The sequence below is a fragment of the Papio anubis genome, unplaced genomic scaffold (genome assembly GCF_008728515.1).
Source record: "Papio anubis isolate 15944 unplaced genomic scaffold, Panubis1.0 scaffold180, whole genome shotgun sequence".
Classification (NCBI taxonomy): domain Eukaryota; kingdom Metazoa; phylum Chordata; class Mammalia; order Primates; family Cercopithecidae; genus Papio; species Papio anubis.
Window position 1 is genome coordinate 148,781 of NW_022161801.1, and position 21,437 is coordinate 170,217.

The window sequence follows — 21,437 nt, forward strand, 5'->3', positions numbered from 1 at the left end:
ACAATATTAATCTTAAATGTAAATGGGCTAAATGCCCCAATTAAGACACAGACTGGAAAGTTAGATAAAGAGTCAAGATCCATCAGTGTGCCATACTGAGGAGATCCATCTCATGTGCAGAGACAAACACAGGCTCAAAATAAAGGGATGGAGAAGGAGTATTTACCAAGCAAATGGAAAGCAAAAAAAAAGCCGGGGTTGCAATCCTAGTCTCTGATAAAACAGACTTCAAATGAACAAAGATCAAAAACAGAAGGGGTCAGGCGCAGTGGCTCATGCCTGTAACTCCCAGCACTTTGAGAGTCAGAGGCAGATGGATCACGAGGTCAGGAGATCAAGACCATCGTGGCTAACACAGTGAAACCCAATCTCTACAAAAATAGAAAAAATTAGCCGGGCGTGGTGGTGGGCGCCTGCAGTCCCAGCTACTCAGAAGGCTGAGGCAGGAGAATGGTGTGAACCCGGGAGGCAGAGCTTCCAGTGAGCCGAGATCATGCCTCTACACTTTAGCCTGGGCGACACAGTGAGACTCCGTCTCAAAAAAAAAAAAAAAGAAAAAGAAGAAGGGCATTACATAATGGTAAAGGGATCAATGCAACAAGAAGAGATAACTATCCTAAATATATATGCACCCAATACAGGAGTACCCAGATTCATAAAGCAAGTTCTTAGAGACCTACAAAGAGAGATGACTCTCGCACAATAATAATGGGAGACTTTAACACCCCACTGTCAATATTAGATCAACGAGACAGAAAATTAACAAGGATATTCAGGACTTCAACTCACCTCTGGACCAAGCAGACCTAACAGACATCAACAGAACTCTCCACCCCAAATCAACAGAATATACGTTATTCTCAGCACCACATTGCACTTATTCTAAAGTTGACCACATAACTGAAGTAAAACACACTTCAGCAAATGCGAAAGAACGAAAATTATAACAGTCTCTCAGAAAACAGTGCAATCAAATTAGGACTCAGGATTAAGAAACTCAAAACCATACAACTATATGGAAACTGAACAACCTGCTCCTGAATGACTACTGGATAAATAACGAAATTAAGGTAGAAATAAATAAGTTATTTGAAACCAATGAGAACAAAGACACAACCTACTAGAATCTCTGGGACACAGCCAAAGCAGCCTTTAGAGGGAAATTTATACCACTAAATGCCCACAAGAGAAGGCAGGAAAGACCTAAAATCGACACCCTATCATCACAATTAAAAGAACTAGAGAAGCAAAAGCAAACAAATTCAAAAGCTAGCAGAAGACAAGAAATAACTATGATCAGAGCAGAACTGGAGAAAATTTTTAAAAAATTTAGTGAATCCAGGAGCTAGTTTTTTTTTTTAAAGATCAACAAAATAGACCGCTAGAAACACTAATAAAGAAGAAAAGAGAGAAGAATCAAATAGACACAATAAAAAATGATAAGGGAGATATCAACACTGATCCCACAGAAACAAACTACCATCAGAGAATACTATAAACACCTCTACGCAAATAAACTAGAAAATCTAGAAGAAATGGATACATTCCTGGACACACACACCCTCCCAAGACTTAACCAGGAAGAAGTCGAATCCCTGAATAGACCAGTAACAAGTTCTGAAATTGAAGCAGTAATAGCCTACCAACCAAAAAAAGCCAGGACCAGACGGATTCACAGCCAAACTCTACCAGCGGTAAAAAGGGGAGTTGGTACCATCCCTTCTGAAACTATTCCAAACATTAGAAAAAGAGGGACTCCTCCCTAACTCATTTTATGAAGCCAGCATCATCCTGATAACAAAGCCTGGCAGAGAAACAACAAAAGAAAAAAATTCAGGCCATTATCTCTGATGAACATCGATATGAAAATCCTCAATAAAATACTGGCAAACCGAATGAATCCAGCAGCACATCAAAAAGCTTATCTGCCATGATCAACTTGGCTTCATCCCTAGGATGAAACACTGGTTCAACATATGCCAATCAATAAACATAATCCATCACATAAACAGAACCAATGACAAAAACCACATGATTACCGCAATAGATGCAGAAAAGGCCTTCGATAAAATTCAACACCCCTTCAAGCTAAAAACTCTCAATCAACTAGATATTGATGGAATGTATCCCAAAATAATAAGCTATTTATGACAAACACAGCCAATATACTGAATAGGCAAAAGCTGGAAGTATTCCCTTTGAAAACCACGATAAGACAAGGATGCCCTCTCTTACCACTTCTATTCAAAACAGTATTGGAAGTTCTGGCCAGGACAATCAGGCAAGAGAAAGAAATAAAGGGTATTCAAATAGGAAGAGAGGAAGTCAAGTTGTCTCTGTCTGCAGACGACATGATTGTATATTTAGAAAACCCAGTTGTCTCACCCCAAAATTTCCTTAATCTGACATGCAACTTCAGCAAAGTCTTAGGATACAAAATCAATTTGTAAAAGTCACAGCATTCCTATATACCAATAATAGGCAATAGACAGAGAGCCAAATCATGAGTGAACTCCCATTCACAGCTGCTACAAAAAGAATAAAATACCTAGTGTAGGGGCCTTTGAAAACAGTATGCTGAGAATAGATAGGGCTCAAGGACAGTATCTCCAACTGAACTTTTAATGAACTCCCGTAGGCGCCAAGAAGGCGGGTAAATAAGAAAGAATATAGAAACAAGGTACTGAGTAGAAGGTTACATGTGGGAAAAGAAAGTTTTTTTGCATTGCATTCTTTCTGCTGACGTGAGGTTTATGGAGTATAAATAAAGTGAGGCGGAGGCTCTGAGTGCAGCCGCCATGTTCTCTGTGTGTCTTTGTCTTTGTGTGTTCTTTCATTCTCCACCACCCCCGGTGCGGCCCCCAACACCTAGGAATACAACTTAGAGGGGATGTAAGAGACATCTTCAAGGAGAACTACAAACCACTGCTCAAGGAAATAAGACAGGACACAAACAAATGGAAAAACATTCCATGCTCATGGATAGGAAGAATCGGTTATCATGAAATGGCCATAATGCCCAAAGTAATTTATAGATTCAGGCCGGGCGCAGTGGCTCAAGCCTGTAATCCCAGCACTTTGGGAGGCCGAGGCGGGTGGATCACGAGGTCAGGAGATCGAGACTATCCTGGCTAACATGGTGAAACCCCGTCTCTACTAAAAATACAAAAAACTAGCCAGGTGTGGTGGCGGGCGCCTGTAGTCCCAGCTACTCGGAGGCTGAGGCAGGAGAATGGCGTAAACCCGGGAGGCGGAGCTTGCTGTGAGCCGAGATCGCGCCACTGCACTCCAAGCCTGGGTGACACAGCGAGACTTCGTCTCAAAAAAAAAAAAAAAAAGTAATTTATAGATTCAGTGCTATTCCCATCAAGCTACCATTGACTCTTCACAGAATTGGAGAAAACTACTTTATATATCATATAGAACCAAAAATAGCCCATATAGTCATAGGCCAAGGCAGGTGGATTTCTTCAGCCCAGGAATTCAAGACCAGCCTGAGTAACAAGGCAAAACCCTGTTTCTACAAAAAAAATACCAAAAAAATTAGCTGGATCTGGTGGCATGTACTTGTAATCCCAGCTACTCGGCAGGCTGAGATGGGAAAATTGTTTGATATTGGAGAGTTTGAGGCTGAACTGAGCTGTGAATGCACCAGTGCACTAGAGCCTGGGAAACAAAGCAAGACCCTATGTGGATAAAAAAGAAGTTAGAATGTTAAGCTAGGCTTTTAAATTTTTTTTTAATTTATTTTTTTTTTTGAGACGGAGTCTCGCTCTGTAACCCAGGCTGGAGTGCAGTGGCACGATCTCAGCTTACTGCAAGCTCTGCCTCCCAGGTTCACGCCATTCTCCTGCCCCAGCCTCCCAAGTAGCTGGGACTACAAGGGCCCGCCACCATGCCCGGCTAATTTTTTTGTATTTTTAGTAGAGACGGGGTTTCACCGTGTTAGCCAGGATGGTCTTGATCTCCTGACCTTGTGATCAGCCTCCCAAAGTGCTGGTATTACAGGCATGAGCCACCGCACCTGGCCAAGCTACACTTTTATGAGATATTTTATATCTCTTGGAAATTACAAAAAAAAAAAAAAAAAAACACAAAAAAACACTGTAGTAGATACACAAAACAGGGAACCAAAGCATATAACAATAAAAACAAAACAAAAACAACACTACACAAGGGAAGACAGCATGAAAGAAAAACAGAAACTACTAAATGTTCAGAAAACAATGAACAAAATGGTAGTCATATGTTATTTCTCTTTTATCTATTTTGTTGTCTCTTTTTTTTTTTGAGATGGAGTCTCACTCTGTCGCTCAGGCTGGAATGCAGTGGCACGATCTTGGCTCACTGCAACCTCCGCCTCCAGGGTTGAAGCAATTCTTCTGCCTCAGCCTCAGTTATTAAAACTGCGGTACTCCTCATTGGTTTTCCTTTACCTAATGATTTCTGTGAAGTGAGACTTGGGTGGTGGGAAGAAGGAATTAGACACTTTACCTGCCACCTTGCATGTGTGGGCACTTGCACACATGCTGTCTACATGTAATCCACTCCCTTTACTTTCCTTTGAAACTGGGAAGGTTAAAATATGGGGGGAAATCCTATATGTTGCAATGATACCTTTATGGAAAATTTAAGACATCAAACTCCCCAGGCTCTCCGTCTTGATTTATGCTTGAGTTGTCATGTGCTGTATTTGCTTTGAACTGATTATCAGAAGTTTTACTAAAATGTTGAAGAAATAATTCACTTTCATCTGCTTTCTAGATTTTGTACATCTGAGTTAATAAAGCAAAGCTTGTTGATAGTGTAGTTTTCTGCAGCCATTACCACTACAAAGAAGTTTGAATGAGGGATTTTTTTTCTTTGTTAAAATAGTTCCTGTTTCTGTAGAAATTTCATTTTTAGATTAAACTGCGATGAATATCAGAAAAAAAAAAACAAAGAAAATGAGATCTCAGGAGAAATCACTCATTATGGCAAAGACAGTACCAAAGGGGATGGTGCGAAACGATTCATGAGAAGCCAACCATATAATCCAATCACATCCCTCCAGGCCCCACCTACAACATTAGGGCTTACCATTTAATGTGAGATTTGAATGAGGAGGCCACAGATCCAAACCATATTACTTACAAAAGCCAAAAAGTGAAAAACCTCAAACATCCTTCAGGAGATGAATAATTTAAAAGGATGTGGTTTGGCTGGGCATGGTAGCTTATGCCTGTAATCCCAGCACTTTGGGAGACCGAGGCGGGCGGACCATGAGGTCAGGAGATCGAGATCATCCTCGTTAACACGGTGAAACCCTGACTCTACTAAAAATACAAAAAAAAAAAAAAAAAAAAAAAAATTAGCCAGGTGTGGTGGCAGGTGCCTGTAGTCCCAGCTGGAGCCTGAGGCAGGAGACTGTCGTGAACCCAGGAGGTGGAGCTTGCACTGAGCCGAGATCGAGCCACTGCACTCCAGCCTGGGCGACAGAGTGAGATTCCGTCTCAAAAAAAAAAAAGATGTGGCTTACGTGGCTTACACATACAATGAAAACTTCTTTAGACTTAAATGAAAATATCTTTTCAGATCATACAATAAGGATAGATCTTAAAGCCATTATTTTAATAAGACAGTATTTAATTAGACACCATTATTTAATAAGACACTAACAAAGTGACAGTGTATGATTCCACTTACATAAGATATTTTAGGTAGTAAATTCCTACAAAACATAAGTACAATGGTGCTTGCCTACAGTTAGGGTTGCGAGACCTCAGTGGAGTTAAAGACCAAGGAAGGGTTATTTGGAAAAAGCAGGCCCTCTCCCAGGTGGCCAACTCCAGAGCCCACAGACATGGCTACAGACAAGAAAATGGTGCATGGAGGTTGGCCTTACTGAGGATTATGAAGCAGTTCCATAACTTCTCTCAAATTCAATCTCAGCTATAGCCCAGAAGTGGTCCTTCCCGTCAAGAGACTTGCAGGAAGACACACCCAGTCATGGCCCTAGAGACAGGCCTGCAGATCCTGGCCTCAGTTGTGCTCCTTGAAGCAGTCCTATGACTCACTTCAAGTCATTTGTAGTCACAGTCCGTGGCCACTCATACACACTCAGAGGCCCACAGAGACCTGCAAAAACTGTTTCCAGGGACCGCGTACGGTGGCTCAAGCCTGTAATCCCAGCACTTTGCGAGGCTGAGGTGGGTGGATCAGGAGGTCAGGAGATCAAGACCAGCCTGGCTAACATGGTGAAACCCCGTCTCTACTAAAAATACAAAAAATTAGCCAGGCATACCAGGCGCAGTGGCTCACACCTGTAATCCCAGAACTTTGGGAGGTCAAGGCGGGTGGATCACGAGATCAGGAGATCGAGACCACAGTGAAATCCTGTCTCTACTAAAAATACAAAAAAGCAGCCCGGCGCGGTGGCGGGTGTCTGTAGTCCCAGCTACCCCGGAGGCTGAGACAGAAAGGCGTGAACCCGGGAGGCAGAGCTTACAGTGAGCTGATACTGCACCACTGCACTGCAGCCTGGGTGACAGAGTGAGACTCCATCTCAAAAGAAAAAAAAAAATTAGCCGGGCATGGTGGTTTGCACCTGTAGTCCCAGCTACTCAGGAGGCTGAGGCAGGAGAATCGCTTGAATCCAAGAGGCAGAGGTTGCAGTGAGTCAAGTTCACACCACTGTACTCCAGCCTGGGGGACAAAACAAGACTCCGTCACAAAAAAAAAAAAAAAAACTGTTCCCAGGTAGTCAGTAAAAGCCAAACCCATTTATATACCTGGTATTTGGGCTATAATATGCAGACAAACTTCAAAACCCAATCCTACTGCCTGCCATATAGATTAATGTCCTCAAGGAAATCTAATCTTTCCAGGGCCCAGAAAGAATCTATGACTGTCCAAATCTCTGGTAACACAACCATCAAAAGCAGACCCCACAGCAGACCCAGCATCACCCTTGTGACCCAGCTACAACCCTTCTTCTCTGCAACCCCAGAGGTAATCTCATCAGCCTGGGGACCCAACAAAAGGAGATGTTTACCTGCCAAAAAACAGATTATAGAAAACTGTAAATCACTGTTAACTCCTTAAAATATATAGACACAGGGCTGCTTCAGGGACCACAGCTGAATCCAAGATCTGCAAGCATGCCTCCAGGACCACAGCTTCTATCTTAACATATTACCGAAAGTTTGTATCAGAACAATTAGCCAAGGAAAAGAACAAAGCTCTCCTGCTTGCAAAATAAGAAAAAATTTTACTGTTTGTAGATAATATGATCATGCATATATATGAAATCCTAGAGTAGAATAACAAAAACTGAACTAATAAATGCATTTATTAAGGTATTAGAATACATAATCAACATGTAAATACTTGTGGGGTTTTTTTGTGCATGTTTTTGAGACAGAGTCTCACTCTGAGGCCAAGGCTCATCTCAAACTCCTGTGCTCAAGTGATCCACATGCCTTGGCTTCTGAAAGTGCTGGGATTACAAAAATGAACCACTACACCTGCCACAACATACAAATATTTGTTTCATTTCCATAAAGTAACAACAAAATTTCCAAGAAAAAATTCTATTTACAACACTATAAAAATAAGAAATTCAAAATAAATTTAACCAATGAAATAAAAAAATGTATACGCTAAATACAATAAGCCACAAAATCTAATGTATAACAATAAATGTATATACTAAATACAATAATGACAGAAATTGAAGCAGACACAAACACATATTTCATTAGGATCACTAATATTGTCAAAGTATATTATCGAAAGTGATTTGTAGATTCAAATGGGATCCCTATCAAAATTTTAGTGTTATTTTTCACAGTAATAGAAAACACAATTGTAAAATTTAAGTGTAACCTTAAACAACTTTAAATAACCTGAGCCATCGTGAGAAAGAACAAAGCTGGGGCATCATACTTCTTAATTTTAAACTTTATTTAATGGTTATTGTAAGCAAAAGAATATGGCATTTGCATAAATACACATACAAAAACCAATGAACAGAATAGCGCCCAGAAACAAATCCATGCATACAAGGTCAACGAATTTTGGGATGGGGATCATGAATATACAATACAGAAATTATAGGCTTGTCAATACATGGTGCCAGAAAAACTGAGAAGCCACAAGCAAAAGAATAAAAGTACATTTTTTTTTTTTTTTTTTGAGACGGAGTCTCACTCTGTTGCCCAGGCTGGAGTGCAGTGGCACGATCTCGGCTCACTGCAAGCTCTGCCTCCCAGGTTCACGCCATTCTCCTGCCTCAGCCTCCCGAGTAGCTGGGACTACAGGCACCCACCACCACGCCCAGCTAATTTTTTGTATTTTTAGTAGAGACGGAGTTTCACTGTGTTAGCTGGGATGGTCTCGATCTCCTGACCTCGGCCTCCCAAAGTGCTGGGATTACAGGCGTGAGCCTCCACGCCTGGCAAAGGTAGACCATTTTCTTATACCATACCCCAAAATTAACTCAAAATGAAACACATGTAAGACCAAAAACCTTAGAACTCCTGAAGAAAACATGGAAAAACCTTGATACTGGTCTTGGCAATAATTTTTTGATATGCCATCAAAAGCACGGCAACAACAACAAAAATACAAACAAGTGGGATTGTATCAAAGTAAACTGCTTCTTCACAGCAAAGGAAAACAAAATTTCTAAAAACCCTACGGGATAGAAATATTTGCAAGTGATATATCTGATAACAAGTTAATTTTGGGAGAACAAGGCGGGAGGATCACTTGAGGTCAGGAGACTGAGACCAGCCTGACCAACATGGTGAAATCCCATCTCTACTAAAAATACAAAATAAGCCAAGAGTGGTGGCGCATGCCTGTAATCCCAACTACTTGGGAGGTTAAGGCAGAAGAATCACTTGAACCCAGGAGGCAGAGATCACAGTGAGCCAAGATCGTGCTACTGCACTCCAGCCTGGTGACAGAGGAAGACTGTCTCAAAAAAAAAAAAAAAAGTTAGTATCCACATTCAAAATATTTAAGAAACTTCTGCAATTCAAAGCAAAACAATAATAACGATAACCCATTCAAAAACAGGCAAAAGGTTAGATTTTTTTCCCCAAAGACATACATACAACATATATGCTGTATTCTGTTGGTGAGATGTAAATTGAAAAAGTCATCATAAAAACCAGTAAAAACTAAAAATGGACATATCATATAATCCAGCAATACCATTTCTGGCCATACTACCAAAGGAAATTAAATTAACACCTTGAAGAAATATCTTCAGCCCCATATTCATTGTATATTTATAATAGCCAAAATATGGAGTATATATATATACATAGTAAAATACTACTCAGCCATAAGAGAAAAGGAAATCTAGCCATTTACAACATGGATAGACCTGGAGGACATGATGCTAAATGAAATTAGCCAAACACAGAGGGACAAAGAAACTGCTTCTTGTCACATAGATGGGTAAATCTTAAAAATGTACTCATAGAAGCAGAAAGTAGAATGGTGGTTGTTAGAGCCTAAGGGTGGGAACATGAGGAGATGTTGTTCAAAGAGTACAAATTTTTAGTTATAAGTTGAATAAGTCTGAGTAACCTAATGTACATTAGCATTAGATTAGCATAATAGTATTCTGTTTATAATTAGTAATACTGTAATGTATGCTTACAATTTGCTACGACACTAGGCCTTAAGTGTTCTTATTACCAAAAAAAAATCATTATCTGAGGTAATAGATGTGTTGATCAACTTGACTATATTTTTGCAATAAAATATGCATATATCACAAAATATATACTTATCAAATCATTACATTGTACACATTAAAGATACTCAAACAATTTTTATTTATCAGAAAACTCCATGTCACACAAACACAGCTATACAGTAAGTCCTCACTTAATGTTCAAAACAGGTTCTTGAAAACTGCAACTTTAAATGAAGCAATGTTGCTATATACCAAACATAACTCTTGTTTGTATCAATTAAACTTTGCTAAAATTAGTTTTCTTTTTTTGTTGTTGTTTTTTGGTTTTTTTGAGACTGAGTTTTGCTCTTATCACCCAGACAGAAGTTCAGTGGTGCAATCTCGGCTCACTGCATCCTCCACCTCCCAGGTTCAAGTGATTCTCCCAACTAAGCCTCCCGAGTAGCTGGATTACAAGCACCTGCCACCACGTCCAGCTAGTTTTTTGTATTTTTAGTAGAGACGGGGTTTTGTCATGTTGGCCAGGCTGGTCTCAAACTCCTGACCTCATGATCCACCCACCTCAGCCTCCCAAAGTGCTGGGATTACAGGCGTAAGCCACCGTGCCCAGCCCTAAAATTCATTTTCTTAAATGATATGTTGCTTCACTTACAGTTTCTGAGACTCTATTACCAATGTTAAGAATTTACTATATACATATACAACTTATATATGTGTGTGAGACACACACATTTTTATATAGATACAGATATATCTCAAAAGACATTCTACAAAAATAGAAAATAAAACTCTGAGGGAGTATTAGGAATTATGTATTAAAATTATCCTCACCCAGGGAGACCAGGTTTCTGTAGTTCTCCAACATCACATCTCTATACAGATTCTGCTGGGCAGGGTCTAGGCATTTCCACTCTTCTGGAGAGAATTCTATGGCCACATCCCTGAATGTTAAGGGTTCCTGAAAATACATATGTATCAAGTGAGAGAGGTCTTAATTTGACTACAGGTGAAATGTGTTAAGAGAACTAGTTCTGACATGTGACTGGGATTATCTGATAAAATAACTTTCAACACAGTAATATTCTCTAAAGTATTCTATAGCTCTGAGGAAAAAGGAAGGCATTCCAACAGTTTCTGTTGCTGCAATAAAAATAATGGGCTACATTAACCTGCCCCTACCAAAACCAAGCAGAGTAGGCCCTGTGACCTCCTGGAAAACAGGTTGAACTCACCTCTCATGAAAGTATCTGGAAGTCCTCATGCTTGACCTTGGCCTTGCTATAATATGTGAGTAACTTAATTTAAAAAACAGAAACGTTTCCACCCAGAACAATAGACAGGATGTGATGGGAGGGCATACGTGATGATTTAACTTCAAATTGTGACCCTAGGGGAAGACTGGGCTGAGAGTCACTTAGCTAAGCACTGTCTCTCAAGCTTCAATGTGCATATAAATTATTTAATGTCCTAGGCCTCACTGTACCAAAATTTTGCAGCTTTGAAAACAGTCCATGAATTAGCGACTTTTATCAAGTCTCCTGTTAATGCTGATGTTCCTCCACCTGGATCCATTATAGCACTACTCGGCTAGAGAAAGCAGGCACAGCACAGAGTCCCTTACCCCAACACAAATACTTTTCATTCCAAGACAAGACCACCAATCATCCTGAAGCATAGCATTCTCTGCAGGCCCTTTAATGGTTACAAAGGCTGGAGATGGTGTCAATGTCTAACTCTGCATTGGAAAAACATGTGGGCCGGTACTGGTGACTCACGCAGTAATCCCAGCACTATGGGAGGCCGAGGCGGGAGAATCACGAGGTCAGGAGTTCGAGACCAACCTGGCCAATATGGTGAAACCCTGTCTTTACTAAAAATATAAAAAATAGCCAGACTTGGTGACATGCGCCTGTAATCTCAGCTACTCAGAAGGCTGAGACAGAAGAATCGCTTTAACTCAGGAGGTAGAGGTTGCAGTGAGCCGAGATCATGCCACTGCAGTCCGGCCTGCGAAACAGAGTAAGACTCCATCTCAAAAAAAAAAAAAAAAAAGGAAAGAAAAGAAAAACATGTGCACCTGCATTAATGCGATATTTATGGAGCATGTACTATGTGCTCAGGAGTATGTCACAGAGCACTGTGCTGGGACATTCATATTATGTGTTAATTCTTGTAACATCCTGGGAGGTGGGTACTAAGTATCCAATACTTCCCAGGATTTAAATGCAGGGCCCAGAATTTCCATTTCCTTTGTTTTCGTACTACTGATTTTTTTTTTTTAATGTATAGAAGAATAGCTCAATATAAATAGATGGCAAAGAAACAGAAAGGAAGTTTTAAGTGCAATTCAGAGGAATTTTTGTGTATTTACTTTAAGACTTGTAAAAAAAAAACACAAACTACAGGCATGGAGAACAGGTTGCTGGATGAGATGTCTCTAGAAACACTGGTTTTAATTTTATAAAAAAGAATTTCAGGCCCAAAAGTATGTATCTTTTCCCAATTTATCTGCTTTTGTGTTTCAGGAAATTGGGAGCACCAGCTCTGGAGAGGTGGTAGGAGCAGCCACTCCAAACACTGATCTCCTCAAAGCAGTTCTGTGAGAGATTTCAGTGCGGGGCCAGACCTGGACAAGGTTCAGCACAGGGTGGATCTGAGCAGGGTTAGGACAGAGAGTGGGCCCCAGGCTTCTGTTCTCTATGCCGCTAAGTATTTTCAGCTGTCTTTTCTAAGGCTGCCCTAGAGAAATTTGATTCCCAGAGTTTGTGAAATTTTAATCTATTTTATCCACTCCCCTGTGTCTTTCATAACATACAACAAGGAATTTAACCAAAACCCTTGTTTTTCTAGACCAATTATGTTAGAAGCCAAACACTTACTCTTAGCAAGGTAAAAACAGTACTAACAATAACAACTTCTCTTCTGTCAGTGAATACTCTCTTCAGGTGGTGGCATTAAAACTCACAAAACAATAAAAGGAAAGTAACCCAAATGAAGTTTAAGTCTCCTGTACAGTGTCCGTCTTTGTACTGAGCACATGATGCTGAATTCAACCATTATTCATGTGCTCCAGACTGCAAGTTGCTTGAGGGTAGGGACCATGACTGCTTCATCTCTTTTTCTAATGACCACATGAAATAGAAACAATTAGCTTATTAATCAGTTTGAGAATCCAGATCTCATTTTTCACCAAAAAACTGGAGAACTGGAGCAACTCTTATCTGGGTATAAACCAAGGAGATTCTTTCTGTGAAGGGAGGAACAAACCCTGGGTGAGTCATTTCTCTTCCTCTAAAATGGGAGCAGAATTAGACCTTGCCATCAGACTGACCCAGTCTGCACAGGATATCCTCAGATGTCTCAAATACAGATGCTGGTGAGTGTCCCCAGTGACCCTGGGCTGATGTCCCCATGGTGATCCAGGCAGGAGAGATTCAGGCTCAATTTGTGGGATGCAAACAGAAAATGGAACAGCCCTGGTGAAGCTGCAGATCCTAGATCCAGATGTGAAAGCCCCTGTCCCTGATCAGGTAACTCTGAGGCAAGGCGAAGGACAAAAGTACTCTACTCCAATAACACAGTTTACAGGGAGGCATAGTTGTGACTATGGCTCTGGTTATTTTGTGGCCCTGACCCCCCACTGCTAAAGTGCTTGTTTACACTTAACAGATTCTGCCACAGGATTGTGTTCATACCAGAAGCCTCCCACACAACTACAGCAGGTCACTGGACAAGATCTGGAAAACTCAAAGGGCTTCACTCTGAAAGTGGGGATTAAGATGTCTACGTTGACCTCTCATGATGCAGAAAACGTCTTCTGAGTTTTCTGTATGTCTTCAACCCAAAGTCTAGCCCTGTCTTATGAATCCTAGGCAGAGGTCAGCTTTTATGTGCAGATTCTAGGTAGGATCAATGTGCCTCAGCATTCTTGGGGGTTACAGCAAGTGGAGTACAACCGGAGGAAAGATTGTTCATAAAGGCACCTTCAACACATTCTGGTTTGTTTGTTTGTTTGTTTTTTGAGATGGAGTCTTGCCTCAGCATTCTTGGGGGTTACAGCAAGTGGAGTACAACCGGAGGAAAGATTGTTCATAAAGGCACCTTCAACATATTCTGGTTTGTTTGTTTGTTTGTTTTTTGAGATGGAGTCTTGCTCTGTCGCCAGGCTGGAGTGCAATGGTGCCATCTCAGCTCACTGCAACCCCCACCTCCCAAGTTCAAGCAATTCCCCTGCCTCAGCCTCCTAAGTGGCTGGGATTACAGGCGCGTGCCACCACACCTGGCTAATTTTTTGTATTTTAGTAGAGACGGGTTTTCTCTATGTTGGCCAGGATGGTTTCAATCCCCTGACCTTGTGATCTGCCTGCCTCAGCCTCCCAAAGTGCTGGGATTACAGGCGTGAGCCACCATGCCAGGCCCAACACATTCTGAAGAATATTTTGACCTAAAAGGAAAATCCTGGGGTAAACCATAAGTAGAGAGTTTATTTGGGCCAAAGCTTGAAGAAGCAATGCTGGAATATAAAGCTGCCCTGAATATACACTCCAACTAGAAGTTATGAGTATATTTTTAAAGGCAAAAAGGAAGGTAGAGAGAGAACGGATAGAAAGTCATCAGAAATTCTTATTGCCTTATGGAAGTAAGTGGTTAGTGACTGGCTATATACATTGTTAATTTATAAGGTGTGGGTTATAGTGTCCACTATGACATTATTAGGTTAATTTACAGCCATTTGTGGCAATAGAACACAATTTCAAAAGACAAATAGTTCAAAGAGGGGAACAGTACATGACTGTGGTCTCATTTTAACACATCACTGTATCTGATTAAAATAACTTATATTTCTCAGATAAAAGTTCTATCCTTCTCTCAAACCCCAAGACATAAATTCAGAATTTGGAACTGCACATTTAAGACGTGGAGGGCTGGTGAGCTATGCACATTTGTGGGCATTTGGGCAAAGGGAGAAGGCAGTTGAAGTTCTCAGGTTTAATCAATGCACATGTGGGATCCTGATTGGGATTATGGGCCCCATGATCACGGAATCAGTGTCAGATTTGAAGATTCCAGGCACACTGACAAAGGAGGAATAACTGATTGCAGTACTAAAAAGTTATTTTTGTAGAAATCTAGTATAATTGTTATAGAAGGGACTGCAGATCTCAAATAGGAGAGACCATTCTATTTCCAGATTTGGCGAGCACTTTGCTGCACTTTGCCACCAAATTCTGGGTTGTGAGTGGAATCCTGAGAAAGGTTTTTCTCTAAAGTGAAGCAGAGATAGCACTTGTGTATAATGTCTGATGATTCCAGACGGTGTGTGGAAAACATAACTAAAAGCAAAATCATCTCCAATCCTAAAAAACTGTACACAACAATAGAAAAGAAAATGTTTTGGTACATAATAAACCAAAATGTGGTGTGCATCACAAGCAATCTAAGAGACTGCAAACACAGAAACTCACCATAATTAATTCTCAAGCAGAAGACATGACAGCACCATTTGTCATATACAGCTTATTGTAATTTCACCTAGTAATTTGAGAAGTCATCTGGATTTTCTAATTGGTAATATTCACAGAAAAAATAAACTTCCAACATCTTCATGACAGGAGTTAAATTTCCAGTGTGGAGCTAAATACCTGCTGAAGGCAGCCTCCTAGGTGCCTACAGAAACTGTGGGATAGGGTGTATGTTCTTGCTATTTACATTTCACACCAATAGTTTCCAGGTCCTAAAGGCAAGTTTGACTCAAAAAAAACAAATGTCCTATTTAATTGATGAAATTTATTTATATATATTTTAAAGAAGCAGATAAAATACTTAAATATAAACGTTTTCAAGACGGGCACAGTGGCTCACACCTAAAATCCCAGCACTTTGGGAGGTCCAGGTGGAGGGATCACTTGAGGTCAGGAGTTCGAGACCACCCTGGCCAACATGGTGAAACCCCGTCTCTACTAAAAATACCAAAATTAGCTGGACGTGGTGGTGCGGGCCTGCAATCCCAGCTACTTGGGAGCCTGAGGCACGAGAATTGCTTGAACCCAGGAGGCAGAGGTTGCAGTGAGCCAAGATAAGGGCACTATACTCCAGCTGGGGCAACAGAGACTCGTCTCAAAAAAAAAAAAAAGAAACAGGCCTGGCGCGGTGGCTCACGCCTGTAATTCCAGCACGCTGGGAGGCTGAGGCGGGCGGATCACGAGATCAGGAGATCGAGACCATCCTGGCCAACATGGTGAAAACCCGTCTCTACTAAAAATACAAAAAAAATTAGCTGGGCGTAGTGGCGGGCACCTGTAGTCCCACCTACTCGGGAGGCTGAGGCAGGAGAATGGCATGAACCCCGGAGGCAGCGCTTGCAGTGAGCTGAGATTGTGCCACTGCACTCCAGCCCGGGAGACTGAGCGAGACTCTGTTTCAAAAAAAAAAAAAAAAAGTTTTCAAACAGCTTTAGGAAAAGGCAGAAGAGCAAAAATTCTTACCTCTTTATTTATTTATTTATTTAGAGACTGAGTTTCAGTCTTGTTGCCCAGGCTGGAATGCAACCGCGTGATCTCAGGTCACTGCAAGCTCCGCCTCCCAGGTTAACGCCATTCTCCTGCCTCAGCCTCCTGAGTAGCTGGGACTACAGGCGCCTGCAGCCCTTTGTAGGCCAGGCTGGTATTGGCCAGGCTGGTCTCGAACTCCTGACCTCATGATCCGCCCGCCTTGGCCTCCCAAAGTGCTGGGATTACAAGCATGAGCCACCGCGCCCAGCCGCTCTTCTGCTATTTTCTTCCTCAAATTCTCTTTCCTGTGCACATAGTGTGCCTAAGTCCATCCCTCCACTCCAACCTGGGCGACAGAGTGAGACTTCGTCTCAAAAAAAAAACAGAGGGCCAGGCGCGATGGTTCACGCCTATAATCCCAGCACTTTGGGAGGCCCAGGCAGGCGGATTACCTGAGGTCGGGATTTCGAGACCAGCATGATCAATACGTAGGAAACCCGTCTCTACTAAAAATACAAAATTAGCCAGGCGTGGTGGCACATGCTTGTAATTCCAGCTACTCGGGAGCCTGAGGCAGAAGAATCGCTTGAACCTGGTAAGCGGAGGTTGCAGTGAGCCAAGATCGTGCAGTTGAACTCCAGCATGGGCAACAAGAGCGAAACTCCGTCTCAAAAATAAAGAAAAGAAAATGGCAGAAGAGAGAAAGGTGCTATTAAGAGTCATGGGAGGGGGCAGGGCAGGACTCACTAAAAGACTGGTTTGTGCTACAAGTGCAGTCCGAGGCAGGGTTACCATCTGACTGACTGCTGTGTCTATAAAGGCAGAGATTAGGATTAGGTGGTCCAGAAGCCTGAATGGGGGAAGGAAACAGGTTCCTGCTACAGATCCAGTGTCTGGGATTCAAATGAGCCAGGAGTCTTCTGGGCACTGTGTGGGTTCTTGGCAGAACAACCTAGGAGCAAAGCTTCCATAGGTACAATTCCTGAGGGTGGAACCCTGTACTGGGAGGAGTGAGGCCATGCGAATACCCGGTGGGCGCGCTCAGGAGTGGGTTAGCATTGGGTGGGGGTTGGCAGCAGGGTGCAGGGAAGGGATGTTTGTCAGAACTCCTTTCCTCTGAGTTCTCAGTCCCCTCTCCCCGGGAGGAGACCTGGAGGAACAGGACAGTGCCCAGCGGGACAGCGCATGTGCAGAACCCAGGCGCGCCTCCCGCAGACACCAGGCTCCCTCCAGCCCAGGCTCAGCCATGTCTTTCTTCTGACAGAAAACGTGCGGAGTTTCCTCAACACCCGTCAATGCTCCAACCCCAACGGGGTGTCCAGCCACTCACTAACGACCCCACCCAGAGTCAGCGCAGACCCACAAGCTCCGCGCTCTTCCCGCAACTGCCCCCCTGCAGACGCCAGTCCCTGCCTCTGGACACCCGTCTTCATTTCTGAACGTCTCCAACAAACCAGGGGCGCCCACACCCTCCTCAAGTTCCATAATGTGGCAGAACCACTCACAGAACCCAGCGAAGCGCTGTGCACACGACACCAGCGTATTCTAAAAGATGCCGCTCAGGAACAGCCACGCGGAGGAGGCGCTCAGGGCAAGGGGACCGGTGGAAAGTTGGGGCGGGCGGGTGAATGGCTTCCCTTCCTCACACACCTCACAAAAGCCTTTCCTTCAAGACCCGCTGGCAGCCCCCAAACCACGAGCCATGGCCGGCGCTGTCCCATTAATGAGTCCTGTTTCCTCACATGAACTCTATGTTTTGACGGGGCCTCCATCTCATTCGGAACCGGGTAAAGTAGGGACAGGACCCCGGACCACAGCTCCTCCCACACGTGCCCGCGCACGCCGCGCCGGCGTCTTCCCGGTGAGCTCCTCACCCCACAGCCCGGGGAAGGTGCGGGGCTGCGGTCGCAGAGCTGAACGAGGAGGGCTGCAGGCTGGGCAGAGCCGCCGTGCGGGGACCGACAGGAGCGCGGGTCCCTCACCGGAGGGGACTGAGGACAGAGGGCTGAGCGGCGGCAGCGGGGACTCCGTTCACAGACTCGGTCCCGCCGCCGCCATTTCCCGCCGCTGCCGACGAGGCCCTCCCAGCCTCGGGACACCCTGCCCGGCACACTCACCATTTCAGGGTTTCGAGGGTGTCGCGAAGTCTTAGCTAGAATCACCCAATACCCGCTGGTCACAGAGTGACGGAGGCTGAGGCTGTGGAGGAATCACGGAGGCCTCCCTGAGAGGGGGAAGCAGGACCGTGACGCCCTAACCCGGCTCTGGCTGAAGCAAGAGGCCAAGGCCGCGCTAGATTCCCGGATGCCGCCCCCTCCTCTGCGGCTGCGCGCCTTATTGGGCAGTTCTCACTCCAGCGCTCTGATTGGATATGGCTCCAGGCTTCACGCCCTCAGGCTTTGAATGACAGAAATTGCGACCATACAGTGCACTGAATGAGGCAGGAGTGACAGACTAGTGCCTCCAGGCACTTTCAGGCGGGGCCTAATCTCAGTGCTAGGCCGGGCTCTCTTGGGGGTTCATTTTAACCTTCTGGTGTGTAAGGTTACATCAGTTTATAAATTGTGCGCGCGCACACACACAGACACACACTTGTTCACAAATGGAAACAATATAATGACAACTATTTTAATATTTTACATTTCATAACCTTTCTGGCCTGTGGTGTTTTGAGTAAGACACCTGAGATTTGAAGAGAAAAGCAAACCTCTAAAAAATAAAATGTTAGCAGGCCTGTAATCCCAAAGCTTTGGGAGGCCGAGGTGGGGGGATCATGGGGTGAGGAGTTCCAGACCAGCCTGGCCAAGATGGTGAAACCTGTCTCTACTAAAAATTAGCCAGGCATGGTGGCGGGCGCCTGTAATCCCAGCTACTCATGAGGCTGAGGCAGGAGAATTGCTTGAACCTGGGGAGCAGAGGTTTCAGTGAGCAGAAATCGCGCCACTGAACTCCAGCCTGGGTGACAGAGTGAGACTCCATATCCAAAAATAAATAAATAAAATGTTGGCGGGGATTACAGAATCTAAGTGATTTTGTGGGAGCAAAACACTTTTGTAATTTGAAGATAATTTAGGAACACTTTATTATGCTGAATCTCTTAAGTACTTTTTCACAAATTTTTAATTGTCAGAAAAACAACATTGACCATCTTTTATTTTTTAATGTGTACGGGTTAGTAGTGCTAGGTATATTTACATTGCTCTGCAACAAACCTCTACAATTTTCACATCTTCCAAAGCTGAAACTCAATACCCCTGAAGCATTAACTGCCCCTTTTACTCTCTCTCCAGCTTATGAAATACATCAGTCTAATTTCTGTTTCTGTAAGTTTGACTACTTGAGATAGCTCATATAAATTTGGGGAACTAATAAATGTCCATGAAATCTTCACAATTTATGTTCTTCTGCCGGGGCTTCAGCCGGTCCCTCCGTTTGGGGTGCCTGACTTCCTGCAACAGAAGACCTTGGTCTATTTATTAAAAATCAAGTTATTCACTTTTGGCTATTGTGTTTCAGAAAACACATCTTTGTTCTTTTCTTTTTCTTTTTTTTTTTTTTTCTTTTGAGACAGTCTCTCTCTGCCGCCAAGGCTGGAGTCCAGTGGCACAATCTCGGCTCATTGCAACCTCTGCATAAGGAAGAAATTGCCAGTGATCTATTTGACAAGAGTTAACATCCATTCCATTATCTTTTTAAATGTATCATTGTCAAGTCAGGAAGGCAATAAAAATGCCTTTCAACAGTTGAACACAACGTCCACTTTTGGCTCAGTCTCACAGACAAAGACCTAGAATCTGTGCTTCTCAGCTGTGGTGCCTGTGCAAATGCTGGAACTCAAAAGAATATTCGGTGGTACACACACACACTGCTGAACAAAATTATGTAAGTTTGAGTTTAATATAAATGGAACTTAAAATGTCATATAAAATGTTGTTACTTAATTTTGTAAGAAAACTGAGTTAGATTTTGCAAAGGCATTAAATATAATTTTAATAGGAAACCATGAAATTTATGTGCACTTGGTGTGTAAATGACTGAACTTTGCCTGATTCAATAAAGGTCACATATGACTGTGAGACATTGTTGATGAAATGCTCCTACTGGTCACATATTGCACATGAGTTTTGATTTGTTATTTTATCTGAGGTCAATTTTTCTTTTTCTTTTTCTTTCTCTTTTTTTTTTTTTGAGATGGAGGTTTGGTCTTGCTGCCCTGGCTGGAGTGCAATGGCGCCATCTCGGCTCCCTGCAACCTCCACCTTCCAGGTTCAAACGATTATCCTCCCTCAACCTCCGGAGCAGCTAGGATTACAGGAGTGCGCAACCACACCTGGCTAATTTTTTTGTATTTTTAGTGGAGACGAGGTTTCTCCATGCAGGTCAGGCTAGTCTCAAACTCCTGACCTCAGGTGATCCGCCCACCTTCAGGTTAGCCTCCCAAAGTACTGGGATTACAGGTGTGAGCCACCATGCCAGGCCCGCTTTTTCTTAATTTTATTCATCAAGTTGTTTTTGTTTCTGTTTTTGATTTTTTTGAGATGGAATCTCACTCTGTTACCCAGGCTGGAATAAAGTGGCGTGATCTCGGCTCACTGCAACCTCTGCCTCCCTGGTTCATGTGATTCTCCTGCCTCAGCCTCCCGAGTAGGTGGGATTACAGGCGTGTGCCACCACGCCCAGCTAATTTTGGTATTTTCAGTAGAGACGGGGTTTCACCATGTTGGTCTGGCTGGTCTCGATCTCTTGACCTCAGGATCTACCCGCCTCGGCCTCCCAAAGTGCTGGGATTACAGGCGTGAGCCACCGCGCTTGGCCTTATTCATCAAGTTTTACACACTTTAGAGAGACCTTGTAGTTACCATGTGTTCTATGGATCTGTACTTTGTTAGAAATACACATTTTCAGGCAAAACCCAGACATATTGTATCAAAATCTGTATTTCAAATATTTCCAGGTGATTCACATGTTCATTAATAATCGTTAACTGGTAGTAATTCTGTAATTGAAAGGGAAAGTTTATATGGATGTATTGATTTGTCAGAAAGGTACAGTAAGGATTCTATGTTTCAATGCCTATACATCTTACAGAAAATAAAAACAATAATAAAGTGGGGATGGGAAAGGAGTTGAAGTAGAAACTAAACAGAGGCCGGGCGCGGTGGCTCAAGCCTGTAATCCCAGCACTTTGGGAGGCCGAGACGGGCGGATCACGAGGTCAGGAGATCGAGACCATCCTAGCTAACACGGTGAAA

General features: G+C 43.0%; 1 protein-coding gene across 2 annotated transcripts in view; it reads right to left on the reverse strand.

Moving 5' to 3' along the window:
* Positions 1-18,484, reverse strand: part of LOC101026711 (zinc finger protein 721) — a 34,998-nt gene extending 16,514 nt beyond the window's left edge. The window contains exons 1-2 of one of the 2 annotated variants that reach the window (XM_009206395.4): positions 18,303-18,484; positions 10,526-10,652 (exon numbers count right to left, since the gene is read on the reverse strand). In XM_009206395.4, coding sequence (XP_009204659.3) covers positions 10,526-10,652; positions 18,303-18,305 — 130 coding nt within the window. In that variant the 5' untranslated portion in view covers positions 18,306-18,484. The remainder of the gene's footprint in view (positions 1-10,525; positions 10,653-18,302) is intronic. The other variant, XM_021938170.2, reaches the window with a different exon arrangement.
* Between the last annotated feature and the right edge of the window lie 2,953 nt (positions 18,485-21,437).